We start from the raw sequence: 21267 nt of genomic DNA, 5'->3' as shown, positions 1-21267 counted from the left end.
TTCTGTCTTCCATGTCACTTATCCGTTCTTCTGCCTCAGTTATTCTGCTATTGATTCCTTCTAGTGTAGTTTTCATTCTCGATCTTTGCCTCCATTCTTTTTCAGAGGTCCTGGTTCATCTTCACTATCATTATTCTGAATTCTTTTTCTGCAAGGTTGCCTAGCTCTACTTCATTTAGTTGTTTTTCTGGGGTTTCATCTTGTTCCTTCATCTGGTACATAGCCCTGTGCCTTTTTATTTTGTCTATCTTTCTGTGAATGTGTTTTTTGTTCCACAGGCTGCAGGATTGTAGTTCTTCTTGCTTCTGCTGTCTGCCCTCTGGTGGATGAGACTATCTAAGAGGCTTGTGCAAGTTTCCTGATGGGAGGCACTGGTGGTGGGTAGAACTGACTGTTGCTCTGGTGGGAAGAGCTCAGTAAAACTTTAATCTGCTTGACTGCTGATGGTTGGGGCTGGCTTCCCTCCCTGTTGGTTGTTTGGCCTGAGGCAACCCAACACTGGAGCCTACCTGGGCTCTTTGGTAGGGCTAATGACAGACTCTGGGAGGGCTCATGCCAAGGAGTACTTTCCAGAACTTCTGCTGCCAGTGTCCTTGTCCCCACGGTGAGCCACAGCCACACCCCGCCTCTGCAGGAGACCCTCCAACACTAGCAGGTAGGTCTGGTTCAGTCTCCCCTGGGGTCACTGCTCCTTCCCCTGGGTCCCGATGCGCACACTACTTTGTGTGTGCCCTCCAGGAGTGGAGTCTCTGTTTCTCCCAGGCCTGTCGAAATTCTGCAATCAAATCCCACTAGCCTTCAAAGTCTGATTCTCTAGGAATTCCTCCTCCCATTGTCGGACCCCCAGGTTGGGAAGCATGACGTGGGGCTCAGAACCTTCACTCCAGTGGGTGGACTTCTGTGGTATAAGTGTTCTCCAGTTTGTGAGTCGCCCACCTAGCAGTTATGGGATTTGATTTTACTGTGATTGTGCCCTTCCTTTCATCTCATTGTGGCTTCTCCTTTGTCTTTGGATGTGGGGTATCTTTTTTGGTGAGTTCCAGTGTCTTCCTGTAGACGACTGTCCAGCAGCTAGTTGTGATTCTGGGGTTCTCGCAAGAGAGAGTGAGAGCACATCCTTCTACTCTGCCATCTTGGTTCCTTTTTTTTTTTTTTTTTTTTTTTACAGAAAAAAAAAGGTAACATTCGGAATTTTTACATCTGTGGTTTTAAAGAGAAAATTTTATCAGTTATTAATGAATCCACAAGATATCAAATGACAAGATAAAAAAAATTTGAGGAAAGAAAGTTTGCTGAAATAGATTACATCTAAAGCTTGGCCCATACGGGAAATATAAATGAAAGGGAGCATCAAATGAGAAGGCTGGATCATTAAAGATCTAACCATGTCATGGAGATTCAAGTGGGACAGAGCGGAATGAACTATGAATGAGCTGCGTGAACTTCCAACCCTAAGACCCCTACAATAACCAGAAACATGAAAGACCAGAAACTGAAGACAACGACCAGGAAACCTGACAGGCAGTCAGATCAACTGTTAAACATAGGCACCATTACAATAATAAAAGTTAAAGAATTTTAATCATTTAATTCAGGAGAGAGGGAGAACACACTGAAGAAAAGCTGGGCCATAGCTTATAAATATGTTTGGCAATAGCTTATAAATATGTTAATTTGCAAATGATGTTGTAGACACTATAAATATACTTTTAGAATAGACCTTAATAGACCAAATAACAGACTTCTTTGGTATCTAATATGGAAATGATCTTTTATTCTGAACTCAATATTTCCCATCATTTTCAATAATACTGAATTTCATTTAATGTTACAGCCTTCAAAGCATGGCAAAATTGGTTCAGAATGGACGATTCAAGTTCTGAATTAGAAATGCTGTAAATTGGAAGCTACTTGATTTACCTTTTGATTTTCAGCTGTTTTTTTTCATTCAGTAATAAAAATGAGAACAGTAACAACCTCATTAGGTTGAGGTAAGGAACAACTAATTGATACAAAACCCTTTGAGGCAAAAAAGAGCTAGTAGAAGAAAAGAATATTAAAATTAGTTGAAAGAGGAGATGATATTTAATACAGTGACATATTGAGATCAAGTACATTCAATAATGATGGCAACAACGCAGCTCACGAGACGAAATTATCTTGTTTAAACTCAGACTAGAAGGCTGACAATAGTATTTTTTTAAGTGTGTTTATGTTTCTGAAGAGTGAAAATGTTAGGGACTGTTGTTACTAAAATTGAACAATACCGATCATCAGTGATAAGATTCACCATCAAAGAGCATTTATTAATAAGCATAACCCTGATTCTGCACAGTGTGACAGAAGTAAGATTTGGTCCATGCCCTCCAGGGGTTACCATTAGGTCTGAAAGATGAGACTTGGGCTGATACCAGAGCTCCTGTGCATACTCTTTCCATCAGAGTATTGTTATTTTGCACTGTAACTTTTTTTGGGTCTGCTTTCTCTATTAGACTTTGAGCTTCTTAAGGGCCCATGCCATATTTGTCTTGGCATCTGCAGTGCCAAGGAGATTAATATAAATGTATCGAATACATTGGCAGATTAAATACATTGGCAGGTCTAAATAAATATAAGACAAAACAAACTTAAGTAATATTATCACAGAGTTATTAAGAAAATGTCACTGGAACACAGAATCAGCACAAATTATTTCCAATTGTAAAGACTGGAACATGCTTCATGAACAGGGTGGTGATGAACTCAGGCCTTGAAGGATGAGCTGTCAGGACTCCAACAGGGAGCAGTAGGAGGAAGTGTAATTCCAGCAGAGGAGCAGCCGAGGAATGCAAATGGAAAGCAAAAACCTGTGCAGGAAACAATGCCAGAGCACTGATCTAAAAGGGAATTCTGGAGGGACGTCAGGTTTCTGGTTCTTCATATAAGTAGCTTGGACATCACTACTCTATCCTAACAACAAGTAAAAAGCTGAGCAGACTGAAAAATCAATAGCTCTTCTTGGATTCCTAAGAGAGGTGAGGACACAGGGCAAACCACTGTCCCCAGAATTGGAGAGACAGACAGGCAAATACAGGGAGCCACACTTACCAGAACAAAGACTCACAAGCAAAACCCCTGGCAGGAACCAGTGCTGGGGAAGGAAAACCTGAACTGTAATTGACAGATTGCTAGAAGCTCACTGGACAGCTCTGAGAGTTCAAAAACTCCAGGAAAACCCCATCACAGGGAGGCCCACACAATATTGTGAGATTTACTTCCAGGAGCTTGACCAGGTTCCCACAGTAAGTATCAGAGAAAAATCCCCTTAGCTTCCAACAGGGGAAATGGTAAAGGGGGCAATCTGAATAGAGCACTCTGCTCTCCTTAACAAGGCCTGCCTGCAAGGAAAACCAGTTAACCAGAGCCTAACCTGCTGGGATACCATCAGACCCTAACTGACCTGGGGAAAGGCAAATACCCAACTCCAACCCCCTCTCCCATCCTGTCCCATCTAAGTGGGTAGGGAGACCTGAGAAACACTTGTGAAGGGCACAGTCCAGAGGCACATCCCTAAAAGACTGGAGTTAAGTCTAAAGAACACTTCCCCTCTCCCCTCACCTTATCACCACATTACTAACAACCTATTTACAGCAGTTCCTTCAGCCAGTACATGTCTGGCTATCATAAAACAACAACAAACATTACAAGGTATACCAAAAAGCAAAAAACAAATGATTCGAAGAGACAGAGCAAACATCAGAACCAAAGAAAGCAGAGGTGTTGGAATTAGGGAATCAGGAATTTAAAACAAGTATGATTAACATGCTCAGGGCTCTAGTGGATAAAGCAGATAGCATGCAAGAACAGACAGGCAATGTAAGCCAAAGATGGAAATCCTAAGAAAGAACCAAAAAGAAATTCTAGACATACAAAAACACTGTAAGAGAAATGAAGAATGCCTTTAATGGGCTCCTTAGTAGACTGGACACAACTGCGAAAAGAATCTGCACCAGAGGATATCTCAATAGAATCCTCAACAACTGAAAAGCAAAGAGAACAAAGACAAGAAAATAGAACAGAGCATCCAAAGACTGTGGGACAACCATAAAAGGTGTAACATACACATCATGGAAATATCAGAAGGAGAAGAGAGAGAAAAAAGAACAGGAGAAATATCTGAAATAATAACTGAGAAATTCCCCAAATTAATGTCAGCTACCAAACTACAGAACCAGGAAGCTCAGAGACTACCAAGCAAGATAAACGCCAAAAGAATGACACCTACATATATCATCTGCAAACTGCTAAAAATCAAAGATAAAGTCCTCAAAGTGGGGGGGAAACATCTTTTCTATATAGGAATAAGGAATTACATCCAACTTCTCCTCAGAAACCATGCAAGACAGAAGAGCATGAACTGAAATATTTAAAGTGTTGAAAGGGAAGAAACCCACCAACCTAGAATTCTGTATCCCGCAAAATTACCCTTCAAAAGTGAAGGAGAAATAAAGACTTTCTCAGACAAGCAAAAATTGTGAGAATCTGTCAGTAGACTTGCCTTACAAGAAATTATTTTAAAAGTTCTTTAGAAAAAATGAAAATAATTTCTGACTCTGATCTACATAAAGGAAGAGTGTAAGAAGGAACAAATGTAAAATAAAAACTTTCTTTTTTCTTGCTCTTAACTGATATAACAGATAACAATTTGTTTAAAATAATAATACCAACAATATATTCAATTATGCATGCCTGTGTGTATGTATACATATGGATACATATGCTTACATATGCTTATGTATAAGTGAAATGAATGACAGAAAGTATACAAGGGACACAGCAGGGAGGAATTAGAATTATTTTGCTATTATAAGGCACTGACACTATCTTTGAAGTGGTCGAGTGTAATTTGAAAGTAGGTTTGCTGAAATGTATATTGCAAAGTCCCGGGTAACTACTAAGAAAAAAAGTAAAAGAAGTATAACCAACATGTTGAGAAAGGAGAGAAAACAGAATAATCTAAAATGCTCAATTAAAACTATGAAAGGTAGGAAAAGAGTAGAAGACAAAAATAGGAATAAAGAACAAGGTAATGAATAGAAAACAGCAACAAATATGACAGATAATAATCCAACTATATCAGTAATCACTTTGAACATCAATGTAGACCACCTAAATGCACCAATTAAAAGACAGACATTGTCAGAGTGGATCAAAAACACAAGACCCAACTATACGTTGCCTTTAAGAAACCACTTTAAATAGAACAACACATGTAGATTAAAAGTAAATAGTTGGAGAACAACACACCATGCTAACACTAGTTAAAAGATAAGAAAGGACACTGCATAATGATAAAGGGATCAATTCTCCAAGAAGGCATACAACCCTTAACAGGTATGCACCTAGTAACAGAGCATCACACTATGCAAGGCAAAACCCGATAAAACTGGAAAGAGAAATAAAAGAATCCACTATCACGGTTGGCAACTTCAACGCCCTTCTATCAGAAATGGACAGGCCTGGCAGGCAGAAAACCAGTAAGGACCGAGTTGAACTCAGCAACATTATCAATCAACTGGATCTGACATCTACAGACCACTTTATCCAACAACAGCAGGGTACACATTCTCCTCCAGCTCACACGGAATGTTCACAGAGATAGATCCCATTTTGAACCATAAAACACACTTTAACAAATTTGACAGAAGAGAAATCATACAGTGTCTGCCCTCAGACCACAATGAAATTAAACGAGAAATCAATAACAGAAAGGTAACTGGAAAGCCCTAAAAGGGAACTGTGTGTGTGTTAGGGAGTCTGGGTTAAGTACATCTTCTGCAAACCACAGAGAGTCGCAGAAGGTCTTAGATTAGCAAGTAGGAGCATGACTAGAAATGTGCTTTGGGAAAACAAGGCTATAACACATGGGTTGGACTGGAAGAGAAAGTTAATAGATCCAAAGAAAACAGTTAAACAAGTAAGACACTCCAGGTAAGAGGTAAAAAGGACCCCAAACAGACTAGTGACAATGGAATAGAACCGAGCAATGTGAGAAATCTACAAATAATGACACCTAATTTGTATTTTAAAATATAAAATGTATGTCCTCACCTCATCTATTCCCATCTTCATCTTCAGTCTATGTCACCGACACCACTGAACTTTGGACACAGCAACCAACTCCTGGTTGCCCTCCCAGCTTCCGTGCTCACGTCCACCTTCACCCCACTGCACAGCAGCCAGAACTCTATTCTCAGACCTCATACTCCTGCTCAGTATCCTCCAAGTGGGACCAAACCCACACTCCTCACTGTGGTCGGCAGGACCACCTCTCAGGCCTCCTGTGATCACCCGCCTGCAGCCACCACGGCCTCCCTTCAGCTCCTCTGAACCCTCAGCTGACTGTCACTGAGGACTCTGCACCAGCTGTCCCCTCTGCCTGGAATGGGCTTCCCCTACATCTTCACATGCCTGGCTTTTTAAAATGGGTCACTTATGGGGCTTGCCTGGTGGCGCAATGGTTGAGAATCCGCCTGCCAATGCAGGGGACATGGGTTCGAGCCCTGGTGTGGGAAGATCCCACATGCCACGGAGCAACTGGGCCCGTGAGCCACAACTACTGAGCCTGTGCATCTGGAGCTTGTGCTCCACAACAAGAGAGGCCGCGATAGTGAGAGGCCCGCACACCGCAATGAAGAGTGGCCCCCACTCACCGCAACTAGAGAAAGCCCTCGCACAGAAACAAAGACCCAACACAGCCAAAAATAAATAAATAAATAAACTTAAAATGTGTCACTTCTCAGCTCAAATGTCGTCTTTTCAGAGATGCCGTTGTCGATGACTATTCTTAAAGCAGCCACCCGTCTAGCTGTCCTATTATCCTGCTTGATTTCTTCACAACAATCACCACCCTCTACCATTACCCTCTTTATCTAGACAGGCACATTGTCTCACTCCCCAGCAACCCACACTGAAATGTACATCCTGTGATGGCAGGACCTTGTCTGTCTCACTCACTACCCTGTTCCCCCAGGGAAAGGACAGGCCTGAAACAGAGTAGACATTTAGTAAAATATACACTCAAGAACACCAAATTCTCTCACAGATGCTAGTGAACGAGTAACATTCACTGAGCTGTGCGTCTTCCTTTCTTCTCCTGTTGCTTTATGAGCTGCTGTACGGACTGGATTGAAAACCATTCATTTGAGATAACATAGTACCTTCTAAAGAGGGTATATCGGGACCTCCCTGGTGGTCCAGTGGTTAAGACTCCGTGCTTTCAATGCAGGGGGCATGTATTTGATCCCTGGTCAGGGAACTAGAATCCCATGTGCCACGCGTCCAAAAAATAAATAAATGAAATTTGTTAAAAATAAAATAAATAAATAAAGAGGGTGTATTGCCTAAAGCAGTAAAATTATTCAAGCTATTCAGCTTTTATGATTAGGCAATTTGGTGGCTTTAAAATAAGACGGACACCCTTACCTTATAAGCTAAGTTACTCGCCCCCAAATTTATACACAGATGGCAAGGAGACTTCCTCTAAATGTAGGGGAGAGCCATTGGGAGAGCCTTCTGGGGAAGCAGGTCTGCAACCTCCCCCTCCCAGGCTATGAACTATAGGCCTCCTAGCAGCCTTCCCTGAATCTCGGGTTTGCCAACTTAACTAAAATGCACCAATGAAGACAAATCATAAGGGGAAAAAAAATAGCCATATATGTGTGTTACACACATACGCACATACGCATTTATAAGAAAAATACATAGAAAATATAAAACCAAACAGTTACAAGAATGTAGCTTTTGAGAAATAACATTTTCTCACACAGCAAAGCAGAAACGTTTGAGCTAAGGAACCAAAATGATGAAGAGGCTCCCAACGCCACTTCTTGTTTGGTTTGGCCATCCAACTTTTTTTCTTTGCCTTTCTCTTTTTTTCCTATTTCTTTTGACCAATCTGGCCCATGTGGCCGCTAGTGTGTGACTGCCCCAGTGCCATGGCATGTCCATTTCCATTTGGTAACAGTAGAGGACACTGACTAAAACCCTTCTTAAACAGAAGCTATCAAGTTTTCTAAGATAACTGCCCAGCATTTTTCAAAACAGATACCTTAACTGCTTCATTAGCAATATACACCGCGCCTTTTGTTTTTATGAGGTCTGTTTTATTGCCACTGATTACCCAGCTAGTTCCCTAAATGACTGGTGAGGAAATTCATCCTTTTGTTTTACCCCAAAAAATATTTACTGAGTGCTTCCCGGAAACCAATACAGCAGCATTCTGCCTTCTGAGACCACCTACTAGAGATCCAGCACCACCACCTGACACTGGAGGGTAGCTTCCCTATGACTGCTTAGTCCCCAGTCCTAAGCAAGCTCATCAAAATGACCCCTACCTCACACCTCCAACCCACCATCACGGCCAGTTAGCCATGGTTTTGCTGTTGTCTGAACCCACGACTCCTCTGAATTATTTCCATTTTAAAATAGAAAATCTCATTTGTTAAATATGTAGTATAACCTTATAAAAGGCCGTGTCATCTGATTATTCTGTTTGGGACCTGGAAAGAGATGAATGTCAGAGAGCCAGTGGCCCTGACATTGCACCAGGGGAGAAGGACTTGAACCAGGAGTGGGGCAGACAAGCAGAGCCGCAGGAGGACCTGGAAGGAAGCAGTGGATTCAGGACTCTGCACATACCTGGCTCATCCCAGATCCCAATGATGAACTCAAATTTACTAACCTTTATGTAGTTTGCAGTTTAAAGTATAAACACACCTAATTTACTACCATTATCAACATGTTAATCTATAACAATCCCTTGAGGTGGTTACTCTTATCCTTGTTTTACGGAAATGGACACCTAAGGGGGAAAGATGTTTGTTGAAATTAATTTGTCCAGGATTATAGCATACATTGCTAGAACTTACCCTGGGCTCTTCCTACACAAATTCCATGTAATTCTCACTACATGACCCAAAAAGATGAGGTCCAATATATAAAAGTTATAGACATTAACTACATGCTAAATAAAGAACCAATCTTCATATAGTAAATATTGAGTAAACTGAGTTGTTTGAAAACTTGAATGGTGTCAAGAGGACGAGAAGTAAGGTGGGGGGTAAGAATAATAGCTGTCATTTAAAAAGTAATTTGATTAGAAAGGGATTCAAAGGTGTAAAGCAAAAGATAATTTTTTTTAGCAAAACCAGTATTAAGACTATAAAATATAACTTTAATCAGAGCACATGACTTCAAATAATCATTGGGAACTGAAAAACTGATTTAAATAGTTAAGTATTTACATATTATTTTAATAATATAAATGTAATCTACTTTGACAAAGGGAACACAAAAATCTATACTTTAAGAATAGAAAGTAATTATTATTATCAAACTTTGGCCAAAATAACTGTTAACACAAGTAGAATACTGCATTCAATTAAGATTGTATATTTTGCTAAAATTGCAAAGAGGTAACGCTAGTTTGAATTATTGAAAGTAACCTGTAAGTAGTTCTACATACGTTCTTTTGACATCTTGTTCAATCATTGACCGAAGTTCTTTATCCTGGAAGAATTTGTTCCAAAGACTCTGAAATAAGGAAAGCAACCTATTTAAAATAATACCCCAACTTTGCTTGACTTTTATGATCTCAATTTAATAATTAAATGATTAAATTTATCCCTCTCTGAGTTATGATTTTACATTGCAGATAGGAAACCTGAACCTGGAAAAATTATTAAAATCTACTTTAATCTCAGAAACACATCCTTATTCTAACATCAACTTTTCCAGTGATATTATTGTGTACATTTAAAATTTTCTACTATCTGCTTAAAGTGAATGATACTTTTACTGCTATACATCTGCTGCTACCCCTACAACAACAAAAAGGTCCGCCTGGATTAGAGGAAGCCCATTGGCCAAGTGGTCACACTTGAACCTGACCTGAACTGCCAACGCACTAAGAAAGATATGTAACGTTTTCTACTACGCTCTATTAGGTTTTATAATCAAATAGATTTTTATGTACTTTTTAAAATGTGAACTTAAAGTTTTAAAAATTGCTTAATATTTCATGCTGCTATACCATAGACTACGTTATAATAATTACATGTATCAGGAAAAAGAAATGTTAATACTATGTAGAAAATAGAGAAAAAAAAGTCTGTTAACACGGAAATAGGAATTAGAGCAGCAACTGAAGAAGTTACACAATCAATACCTCTGAGGTAGTAATTACTCCTCGTGGGCCTGATCTTTTTCGTGATCTTTAAAAACTTGTTCACAGATTCACTACAAACAGTTGCTTTCCTTCGTGTGACTTGGTCCTTCCAGGTGAAGCCTTCTCCACCTTTGTCAGGAAGGGAGGCTCTCCGCAGCCTTCCCGCTCCCCCCTGCGACCCTGGGAGGACAGTTCTACCCTCAGCTTCGTGCTCTTCTCTCTGACCCTCGGCTCTTGCAGACCCCTGGGGCCTCTTCTTGGCAGTGCCCTTCCCCAGAAATAGACCATTGGCATGGAATAAAGCCCATCTGGTTTTAGGTGGTATAACTTGTGGGGTAAAAAAATAATAATAATTGGTATGGTATAACACTGCTTTCGTGGTGATGGATAACAAGACATAAGCATACTCTTATGGGTAAAAGCGGTTGAGATATGAATAAAGACAAACTTTACCCCTTCATCCTGGGAAAGGGGATTATTGATCATCAAGTCTTGCTGGCCAACAACCTTCCTCGGGTTTGTGATGTGCTGGGAAAGAAAGAGAGAAAACACAAATGCATGATCAGAGGCTACTGGACTCCAAAGCATACTTAAGAAAACAATTCCATTAATTAAAGTACAACTTACTATTTCTTTAATGTTGCTATACCATGCTCTTAATTCTTTAATTCTATTTATCCACTGACTTTTATCTTGAGGAAGAACACAAAGAAAGAGCTGTCAAAAAAAAAAAAAGGAAACTTTCATAAAAATCCTAAGAAGTAAAATGTCAAACTATGGCAAATGGCACCACCTGAAAACTGAAGAAGATATTAATATTCATGTTATCATTCCAATCCTCAGTCAATTATATTTGGGGGTATTTAAGAAATATATAAATTTGGACAATTCCAAAAGTGAACAAAGGCCAAAGAACAAGATCCCAAAAGCTACATCACAAGGTGGAATCAACCTCCCCTCCAAATTTATAATAAAAGTGAACAAGAAAAATTCATTGAGGTTCAAGTACAATTCTATTTTACATTCTTACATTAAGGGGGGGTGCTGCTGGGGTGTATGAACAGGCGCAAGGTCCAATTTGTAGTTTCAAGGTTTCAGATCTGTCTTCAAACAAGCAGGTAAAGGACAGAGAGGAACAATCTGAGGACACAGCCTGAGCACTGAAGCCGCTCCTTCTACAGCAGAAAACGTAATTTACAACTAGCAGTCAGCTTATGAAAATAACAAGCATTCTTAAAAAGACAAATTTGATTTAATTTAGCTTAATACAACATTAAAAAAAAATCCGGGGCCTCCCTGGTGGCGCAGTGGTTGAGAGTCCGCCTGCCGATGCAGGGGATACGGGTTCGTGTCCCGGTCTGGGAGGATCCCATATGCCGCGGAGCGGCTGGGCCCGTGAGCCATGGCTGCTGAGCCTGCGCGTCCGGAGCCTGTGCTCCGCAACGGGAGAGGCCACAACAGTGAGAGGCCCGCATACCACAAAAAAAAAAAAAAAATCCGGGTTGATTTTATTTTTAGCGAATGAAGGAGACATTAAAAAGTTCAACAACAAGGAGTTGGGGGTGGGCCCAAACCTCCTGTGTACAAACAGCCGAGCAGCACAACCCCTGCCTCCACTGCCTGCACCAAACGCAAGAAAAATGCACTTCGACTATTAAATCTAAATAATTAAATTTCAAACTGTCTACTACATTATGTGTTCCTTACTGTCTTCACTTGCAGGCTCCGTATGCTGAATTTGTGCAGATGAATCCTAAACAACTTTCAAGAGAAGTCATTTTAAAAGTGAGTCTCAATCTAAATTGATTCACTTTGAGAGAACAAAAAGGGGCAGATTTCTGAGCGATGAAAGAGATACTGTAGCTCATCATCACTCATGTGGTGACCGATGGGCTTTCTCTGGAAGGAGACTGACCTAATCTCCCTCCACTTCTCCTTCTTGCTGCCCCTCTCTCGGTGTTTCTAGTACAAAAAATATGGAAAATCTTTTCCATCTGTTATTTGTGAAGAAAAAAGGGAGAGCGACTACATGACGGCACTTGATATAGTAGGAGCCTGAAAACATTCACACACACGCACACCCCCTTCCAGCAGCAAGGATTTCTGCAAATGCCTCTGGGGACCCGGAAGGCGTTACTTGAGTTCCACGCCATCAAATGGGATGAAAAGACCGTTATTTCAAATGACTCCTTCACCATTGCAGGCTATCCAGGGCTAAGGTGGTTCAACCTTATTAGCAAATGTCCTATGAAAGATAAACCTGGATAGCCAAAACCTCGAGAGTGAAGTCTCTTGGAAAAATCAGTGATCCCCCGCATGGGTGATCTTCCGGGGCATCAGGTAATGTGTTGATATACTGCAACTACAAACTGTAAATAAATATTTTCTTCTTACCTTCCAGCAAATGCTGCGGAACCTGCTGCTTCTCAGCTGCCCATTAATCCCCTTCTGCCTTATTGTTGCCAAGTAATTGTTGTTTACAAATAGTTCTTCCCATTCTTTCCTAGATGCAAGAAACCAAAGCATGGGGATCCTTTTGTTAAAATTCTCTGCTTGGAGAGGACTGCTACAGGAATTTAATTTTAAATAAGTCTCAGAAATGCAACTTTTAAAATGTATATATTTATTTGTGTACTGTTTCTGAACGCATGGCTGTCTTTTTGGACAGAGTTCTTTAGTAGATTTAATGAATATGTAGATCGCTATAATTATGCCAGCTACTGAAATTCCTAATGTCTATGGAGGCTATTCCACTGCCTCTAAAATGATAGTACTGCAGTTCAGTGAATCAACAAGAAAAAAATGAATATTAATATAAGTATATGACTGCTTTAGCCATTGACAAAGATATACTTGCTCCAAAAATACACAACCAAAAAGTGAGCCATGGATCGTATTGGCTTCTCACTTGAAATATTTCATTAAATCAACTCATTTTTCTTTCATGTCAAGCTGGGCAATTATATAGAAGACTACTTTCTTTAGTTTTTAGTACAATTTACTATTGAAATCTCTGCAACTTCTTTCCACACGATCAGTTTTAAAATTTTAACAGGTGCAGGCAAATGTGAAAAAAACATCAAAAAAATTTAAAAGCCTCACTGTAAAAACTGTGAAAGGCAAGCTTGAGTACCCTGCCGCCTGTACCTATGGCTGAGGAGATAAACAACTGAAATATGCCTCCCAGGCATGCAGACACCAGGGGCCCAACACCTGTGCCTCATTAATATACAAGTAAATCTGCCCTACTGGGAAACAATTGGAAATTAATTGTCCCAAACCATTTACTGAGTTTGAATAAAGGAAGCAAACCTATATTCCCTGTGTCTGGTACCAAACTAAACATCAAGAACCATTTGTCAACAGTTGAGGCTACTGAGTGCAGCTTTATGAAATTTCTCTCAGATTCCATAATGCCACAATAAACTTACAATGTAAAATTTATTATCAAAGCTGCAAGCCTGGCAATCTCTTCAGAGACCAACTCGCGAGAGAAAGCCTCTAAACCCCTCAATCATCCTTCTCTGTAACACACAGTTGTCGCCGGCCAGACCCAACTCGTGTTCAGAAAGGACAGCCATACGCAAGGCGATCTTAGAGCCGGTATCATAACCAACTGCACACCTAACGTGCAAAACCCTGACTGCAGAGCAAGCTGCATCTTCCCCACAGAGGTTTCCAGAAGAGTGGCCGAGGCAATGGCACGTTCCCTAACGCCACGAGCAGGAGAACTTCCAGCCTCAGCCCCGCAGCACTGATCTCCAGCCGCGCCAAGCTTCTGTCAGAAGGGGCTTGTGGCTAAGTGTGACAAATGCGACACACAGGCCAACCCTATGCTGGAAAGAAATAAATTCCTACCACTACTCCATGAAAATGTCTTATTTCCATCACCCTATTCATGAAAGAAAATAATATTTCATTTTGATTTCACTTGCTTTTGTATCATTAGTAAAACCGAAAATTTTTCATGCTTTTGGGCCATTTTATTTCTTCTTTTTTAAAACTTCCTTTCTGTAAAATGGAATAATAATAATAGCATCTACCTCAAATAATTATCATGAAAATTAAAATATATGAATAGTCCTTAGAAGGGGACTGGCATATCATAACATTTTAGAAAATTAATAATAATTGTAACACAGCTTTTATCTTGGTGTCTTGGGCTTATTGTTCTGAGAGGAGTTTTTCATACCTTAAAGACATCACACCTTTGTCTGCCATATATATATATATATATATATTCATTCATTCATTCATTCATTTATTTATTTTTGCGGTATGTGGGCCTCTCACTGTTGTGGCCTCTCCCGTTGCAGAGCACAGGCTCCGGACGCGCAGGCTCAGCGGCCATGGCTCATGGGCCTAGCCGCTCCGTGGCATGTGGGATCTTCCCGGACCGGGGCATGAACCCGTGTCCCCTGCATCGGCAGGCGGACTCTCAACCACTGCGCCACCAGGGAAGCCCCCATATATACGTATTTTTAACACAATTATTTTGATTTTCAACACGCTGAAGCTTTTTGTGTATAATTTAAACCTAACATTTACTTCCTCTTGATGCTCTTTCCATTGTTTTCAGGCTTAAGTAATCCTTAGCCACTCCAAGTTCAAAGAAATGTTCACTGAATTCTTGAGTTTTTGGAACATCACTTTAGTCCATTTGTATTATGTATCATACTTTAAATATATTATCCATTTCCCAACAGTTTCACGTATATTACCCACATCTCACTGTTCAAGTTTTGTTTTTATACAGTTTGTAGTAATACTCAAAGAGGGGATAAAAAACGAGTACAAAGAGCGTTACAGGAATACAGTTCCGAAAATGTGTCTATGTTTAAATAGCTTGTGGTCTATGAACAGAAAGCACAGATTTCAAATGGAATAATTTGTCCGAGACCATGCAGTTCCGTGGCCTGAAAACGCCAATACCTTCCTGATCAGAGAGGTAAAGTGTGAGGCAATGACTCTTCCAGCCTCTTCCAAAATCAGCTCCTATTCACAGGTACCAAGACATTGTGAAAGTAGACACAGCTGGTGGCGAGATTCATTGCCATCTTGTCAAGGTCAGGAGCCTTTCAAGGTCAAGTTACACACCACTTATGTAATGAAGGATAATTATTTGTTAGCTCAAATAAGACCCTGTGCCTTGATTACAGTGTTGGTAAAGAATAAAGGAGACTGAGGCATGCGAAATGGAAACATTCTCTCTGAAATTCACAATCATTTAAATTTATTCATAGGTACTCATAGTTCCAATTAAGGCACGAATCTCAAACTGATGGAGAGCTCTAACAACAGAGATACTATATAAAAGCCACGAGAAAACATATTAATTGTCTTTCTCTTCTACGGAATGGTGTTTCATTAATAAACTGTGATACAGAGTAAACATAATAAACATTTATTCAGTGCCTACTGTGTGCTTAGCACTCAGAGATATTTGAAAAAGCATATTTAAAAAAGTTAAAGGGAGTAGACGGATGTGTAAACCAATAATCATATGATTAAGGCAAAGCACTCTGGCAGTGCAGAGGAGGTGAAATAATTTTATATCTAAAAAGTAAAACTCGGTATAAAAAATGATAAATAGTATCCCCGTAGGCACTGAAATGCCACCCTAAAAACTGAGCTGTCAGAGGTTAAACAGTCTATAGAGGACAAAATGTTGGAAAGTTGAGCCCTTTGAAGGGAGCTGGAAAAAAATAAAAGTTTTTTCCAATCACAAATACAAATGGTGGACAACACTCCTGAATTCAGGTGAAGACCTGGGAAAACAATAGTAAGTACTGAGGAGTCAGTGGTGGAATTTTGCAGTTTAATTAAAAAAATAAAGAAAAGGTAGTTGCTAAACTTTGTCTTGCACAGGAAAACATATAGTCTGTCAGAGCAAAAATCTAGCAGCGATGTTCTCAAAATGTTAAAAAAAAATCCATTCAAAAATGCTTAAAAAAAGTCCATTCAAAATATATAATATTCTGGGTAAATCACTTTTAACCTCTACAACAACCCTCCTGGGGTGAATAATTTTAACCCCTCCCCCCTCCATGAATGACAAAACTGAGGCCCAGAAAAATTAAATAAGTTGTCAAGAGAGAAATGGAATGAGAATTAGGAAAAGCACCTTCCAGAATAACATGGCTGAAAACACTAAAGGGAAGCATAATACTCCACACATCAAAGGACATAAACGGCCCCTGGCAACAAGGCAAGATAGGAATGCGACCTTATATTTCCTTCTTACATTTTTAGAGTTTGAACATCAAGTCCAAAAGTATAGAGAGAAGTTTTCACCAGTTGGACTGAGAAAGTAAGTCAACAGATGTTGTGAGTGGTTTAAGGACACATGGGACATTTAGGTGCATAATCGCCTCAAATGGAACCTGGGCCTTAAAAACTCTCTGGATAACGCACTAGTGCCATCTAGTGGCAACGACTCTGCATTGCAGGCACTGGGTCCCTGAAAACGTAACCAGCATGTAAGCAAGAAGAGGCAGGAATGGGCTGTTTCATTTCCCCTGCCAATGTTAGCCGATTAGTAGTGGCTGCCCTGGAAGCACTGTGTTCAGGATTCTGAGAACACCTCTGTGCTCCTCAGGGAAGAATTGGCCATGAACACTAAAATAATTTCTAAATAAGTGAAATTAATTTTTGCAGCAGCAATGGATGCCTTTCATTTAAGAAGAACTATTTAGGTAGTTAAGGCTCTTGCAATTTTTTTTTTTTTTTGACATGGAAATCAACTAGTATTTGCAGTGAAGAAATACAGCTGATGATCATAAGGAGATAACTATTTCTAATTATATATTTTAATGTATTTTCCCAAGATACACACATAAAATTAGTATGAAACTGGTTAGCACCTTCTCAATTTAATTGTTTAAATACTTTTGTAACCTAAAGAATGCAAAAATGACGAGGCAATTCTGGAATAAAAAATTTCTGAATTGTTGTCCCAAATGAGGATACACTAGAGAAAATAACTTTATACTATATACTTTATATGATGGTTTCACCCGATTTTCTGGCTTTATTTAGACAGGGAACAATGTCTCTGTGGAGCTAACGTAAGAAATCCAGACAATTACAATAACTGAGAAGAGTTCATAGACTACACACTACATACTACTACAGTCTAGTACTGAGTATCTCCAATACTTGGTCAAGAGGAGCTACGTTGGCTTTTACTGATAATAAAGTTGCTGAGTGGAGCAGAGGAGGGCTCGTCACCACAGGGAAGGTCGAGAAGTCACAGACAAGCTGGGGGCAGCAGGGTGGAACAGGAGCTCTCAGAGATGGCCCTGTGGTTTACAAGGTCACCAGTCAACCATCGTCATCTCATCTTTGAGATGTGACTAGAGGAACAGTAGAACAGTAGAGGAACAGTAGACTAGTAGAACAGTAGAACTAAAGGCCAGGTCAAAGGAAGGTGGTCTTTAAGGCAGACAAGTTGGGTAGAATACTTGAAGGTGAGGAACCACAGGTAAGAAAACTGCATCTGACGCACAATGGTTTATACAATTTTATAATCCTAAAGTGCACGCCAATATGTGAGGAGATTGCCATATTAATTACGATCATATTTGCTTTATCAAATGCAAAGGGAGAAAGGACACAGTAAATTTTTTAATCTGTATAGAAATGTATCAGGGAAAGATTTCTCTTAATGAAAGGGCTGTACCATGATTCCAATATTCCACATAGAAGAGTATGTGCCTTTACACCATTTTAAAGGGGTGGTTTTTAAAATACTATCGAAATAGAACAAGGAACGTCTAACTTAAAAATCAAAGGAAATAGGAGAAGTGTAAATTAGGTATGTCAGCATCAGACTATAAAGTGTGGCACCAGTTCTGGGTAAGCTACAACATTAGGACTGCAGGTGCCAAGATCAACCAGATAAACACTGATGTTATCTATAATTACCTCATTTTTAGCTTAAATCACAGGTAATGAGGGAACTCAGAGACTCTAGAAAGCAATTAGAAACTATACTGGCTTTTTTGCTTCCTATATCAGGAATTTTTTAAAACTTACTTTTATTTAAAGCTTTTTTTTCCCCCTCCATAATGAAACATCAGGGCATATTACTTATACATATATAAATACATATAAAAACAAAAACAATTCGCAAGCCTAAAATGGATTTCTTCATATTTCTAGGTGAAAAATGTTCTCATGTGATGAGGCATCATTGAAACAAAGGCAACTGATAGTTCAGCGTGTGGTGATTTGTTAAAATTAATTTACAATGATGTTTTGATTTGGGTTTGGATTTAACTGTGAATTGAGAAATCTTGAGCTTCCATGTCAATATTCACAAGGTGGATAACAACTGAGTTAGCAACAGTTTTGGACTGTCAGATATAATAATTTTTTTTAATGTATTATTTTCTTCAAAATATAGTGTTTAAGAGCTTCTAAATTCAGGATCATATTAAAAGTACTCAACAAATGTACTTTTAGAAAAGAAAGAAGAAAAGCTGTGTCATGAGGTTATAAAAAATTAAGCACATTATAAAAGTCATATTACTAATCAAAGGATCAAACATATAGAAATGAGGTGAGAAAAGGACCTGTTCCAGACAATCGCTACGAAGTTGTCTGAAATGAATGTTTTCTATTCCATGGTTTACTGATGTTTCTTATGTAATTAACACGTAGGGGAAATCCCTTTCTTCAAGACACCTCGCTGCAGACCTCCACCTTCTTGGCCCCCCTGTCCCGCCCTCGTTTTCCTTGTTATTGGTGATAACCAGCATGGACTTGATATCTTATTTTCTATATGATAAAGAATTTACCACACAGTCTATGATGTAAACAATACTGCAATGGAAATACAGAACTGAAAACAAATTATTTTCTAGTCATTTAGAAGAAAGCATTTATTTCCCAAAATCTGATGTCCTAATTAAAAGTCAATCCTGTTTCTTAAACCATGTTTTCCAAGACGGGGTTGACTTGTAGGGAATAACACATATAGAAATACATGTACTTTTGAAATAAATACTTTCTCTTAAAAAGATTTAAGTGGATTATATTTTAACTGAATCCATCATTCATTTGATGACCAGCACTATGCAATAGAACTTCCTAAGATGACAGAAATGTCCTCTATCTGACCATCCAATATGGTAATCACTACTCACACGAGGCTACTAAACAAGTGAAATATGGCTAGTGCAACTGAATTACAATTGTTTATTGTCTTATTTTAATTAATTTAAACCTAAACTTAGCCCCATGTCACTAGTGGTTCCTATATCAGACAGTGAAACTGTTTTAGGATGATAAACCATTCATATATGCATTCCCTTTTAAAGTACCAACTAAAAAGTTTCAAGAGATGTAAAGATAAATATGCACATGATACATACTCATATAGTGTCCCTGGGGAAAGAAGACAGAAATACATTAAAAGCTAGACTATACAAGTGGTTAAAAAATCAAGATGATTCTATGAGAGACGTAACACAGTATAAAATTCACTCTGGGGGCTTCCCTGGTGGCGCAGTGGTTGAGAGTCCGCCTGCCGATGCAGGGGACGCGGGTTTGGGCCCCGGTCTGGGAGGATCCCACATGCCGCGGGGTGGCTGGGCCCGTGAGCCATGGCCGCTGAGCCTGCGCGTCTGGAGCCTGTGCTCCGCAACGGGAGAGGCCACAACAGTGAGAGGCCCGTGTACCGCAAAAAAAAAAAATTCACTGTAAGTAAAATCAGATATACATGTAAAAGTTATTTTTTCTTTTTTTCTTTTTTGTCTCTTAGCTCACTGCCTCCCACTGTGTTTCTGTCTCCATCACCACTCTCTGCCTCGTGCTTCCTCCCACCTCCCTCTTTACTCACACACACACACTCACACACACACACTCACATTCACACACGCTAACACACAACACACGTTCACACTCACACACACAACACGCTCACACACAAACACACACACGCGCACTCACACATACACACACACTCACACACATAAAAGTTAGAAAAGCAGATCTTTAGTGATGACAGTGGTACATCTATAAGTAACCAAAAATGATCGGTACTGGAAAGAATCAGACCTGAGGTTTGGACTATGAGCATATTATAACCATACTTGGCAAGAGACTGGCTCAAAGATCCAGGAAATGGTAATTTAAAATGAAGATCAGCGGGCCACGTGATCAAATAAACTTTAATTCAAGGTCAATGTGTACTTCATAATTTGTTAGACTAATGTACCTGGGAAAACAACTTTACATGGGCCCCTGGAAAAATAAGGAAATACCCCCAACCCCAGGGTGACTAGAAATCATCACTCATTTATAGTTAAAAAGAAAAAAAAATGCACTGATTTTAAAAATCCATGCTTGAATACCTAATTTACCCAGCATGATGAAAGGCCAATGTATGCCATTTTCTCAACTCAAAAATGTTGAGAGTACCAAAACGTTTCTAAAACTTAAAGGAGTTTTTTTCCAGATGTGATACATTTGGGGAATGTATGGCTATTTGCTTCTACATTAAATAACTCCACACTGCTTGGCTTTTGGAGTTTTCCATTCTGTTTTTAGTGGCATTTCTCTCATGGCCATCGTTTTCAGGTGATCAGCTATCGATTCGTAAAATAATATGTTAGCTTTCAGAAATCCTAAATCTCCACCCCTGTCACTTGCTCACTTTTTCTTTTCTAAAACCAAGACAACAAAGTAAACTTTGAACTGTCATACATTCTAGCCTATTTCAATAACATAAACTTTTTAGCCTTTTTCAAGGAAAAAAAAATGAGAAACTAGGTAAGTGGAAGCACTTTAAGAACTGGAAGGGCTTTCCTGTGACTAAATCTACCTAAATAAACAAATTCTTCGGCTATTTTAACATTTTCCCCATTTCTAACTTTCTGATTACATCTTCCTTGGGTGAAGATATTAGAAATTTGACCTCTAAATAACTGATATGTTACTGCATCTACAAAGAAAAGAGGGGAGATCCCATTTCTCAACACTAGACACTGGGAGACACTGAAGTGGAGGAATCAGGGTGTGGAGACCCGGTTCCAGCCCGCACGCTGCTTCCCATG

General features: G+C 39.5%; 1 protein-coding gene across 2 annotated transcripts in view; it reads right to left on the bottom strand.

Annotated features, from left to right (window-relative positions):
- Positions 1 to 21267, bottom strand: part of TBC1D5 (TBC1 domain family member 5) — a gene marked incomplete at both ends in the record, with an annotated part of 358820 nt that overhangs the window by 253541 nt on the left and 84012 nt on the right. For both annotated transcript variants that reach the window (XM_079704730.1, XM_079704731.1), the window contains 4 exons: positions 9506 to 9573; positions 10661 to 10735; positions 10835 to 10924; positions 12602 to 12710. In XM_079704730.1, the coding sequence (XP_079560856.1) occupies positions 9506 to 9573; positions 10661 to 10735; positions 10835 to 10924; positions 12602 to 12710 (342 nt within the window). The remainder of the gene's footprint in view (positions 1 to 9505; positions 9574 to 10660; positions 10736 to 10834; positions 10925 to 12601; positions 12711 to 21267) is intronic.

This window comes from Hyperoodon ampullatus, assembly GCF_949752795.1.
Source record: "Hyperoodon ampullatus genome assembly, chromosome: 5".
In the NCBI taxonomy this organism is placed as follows: domain Eukaryota; kingdom Metazoa; phylum Chordata; class Mammalia; order Artiodactyla; family Ziphiidae; genus Hyperoodon; species Hyperoodon ampullatus.
The sequence above is the reverse complement of the archived record's forward strand: the minus strand, read 5'-3'. Positions and strand labels throughout refer to the sequence as shown.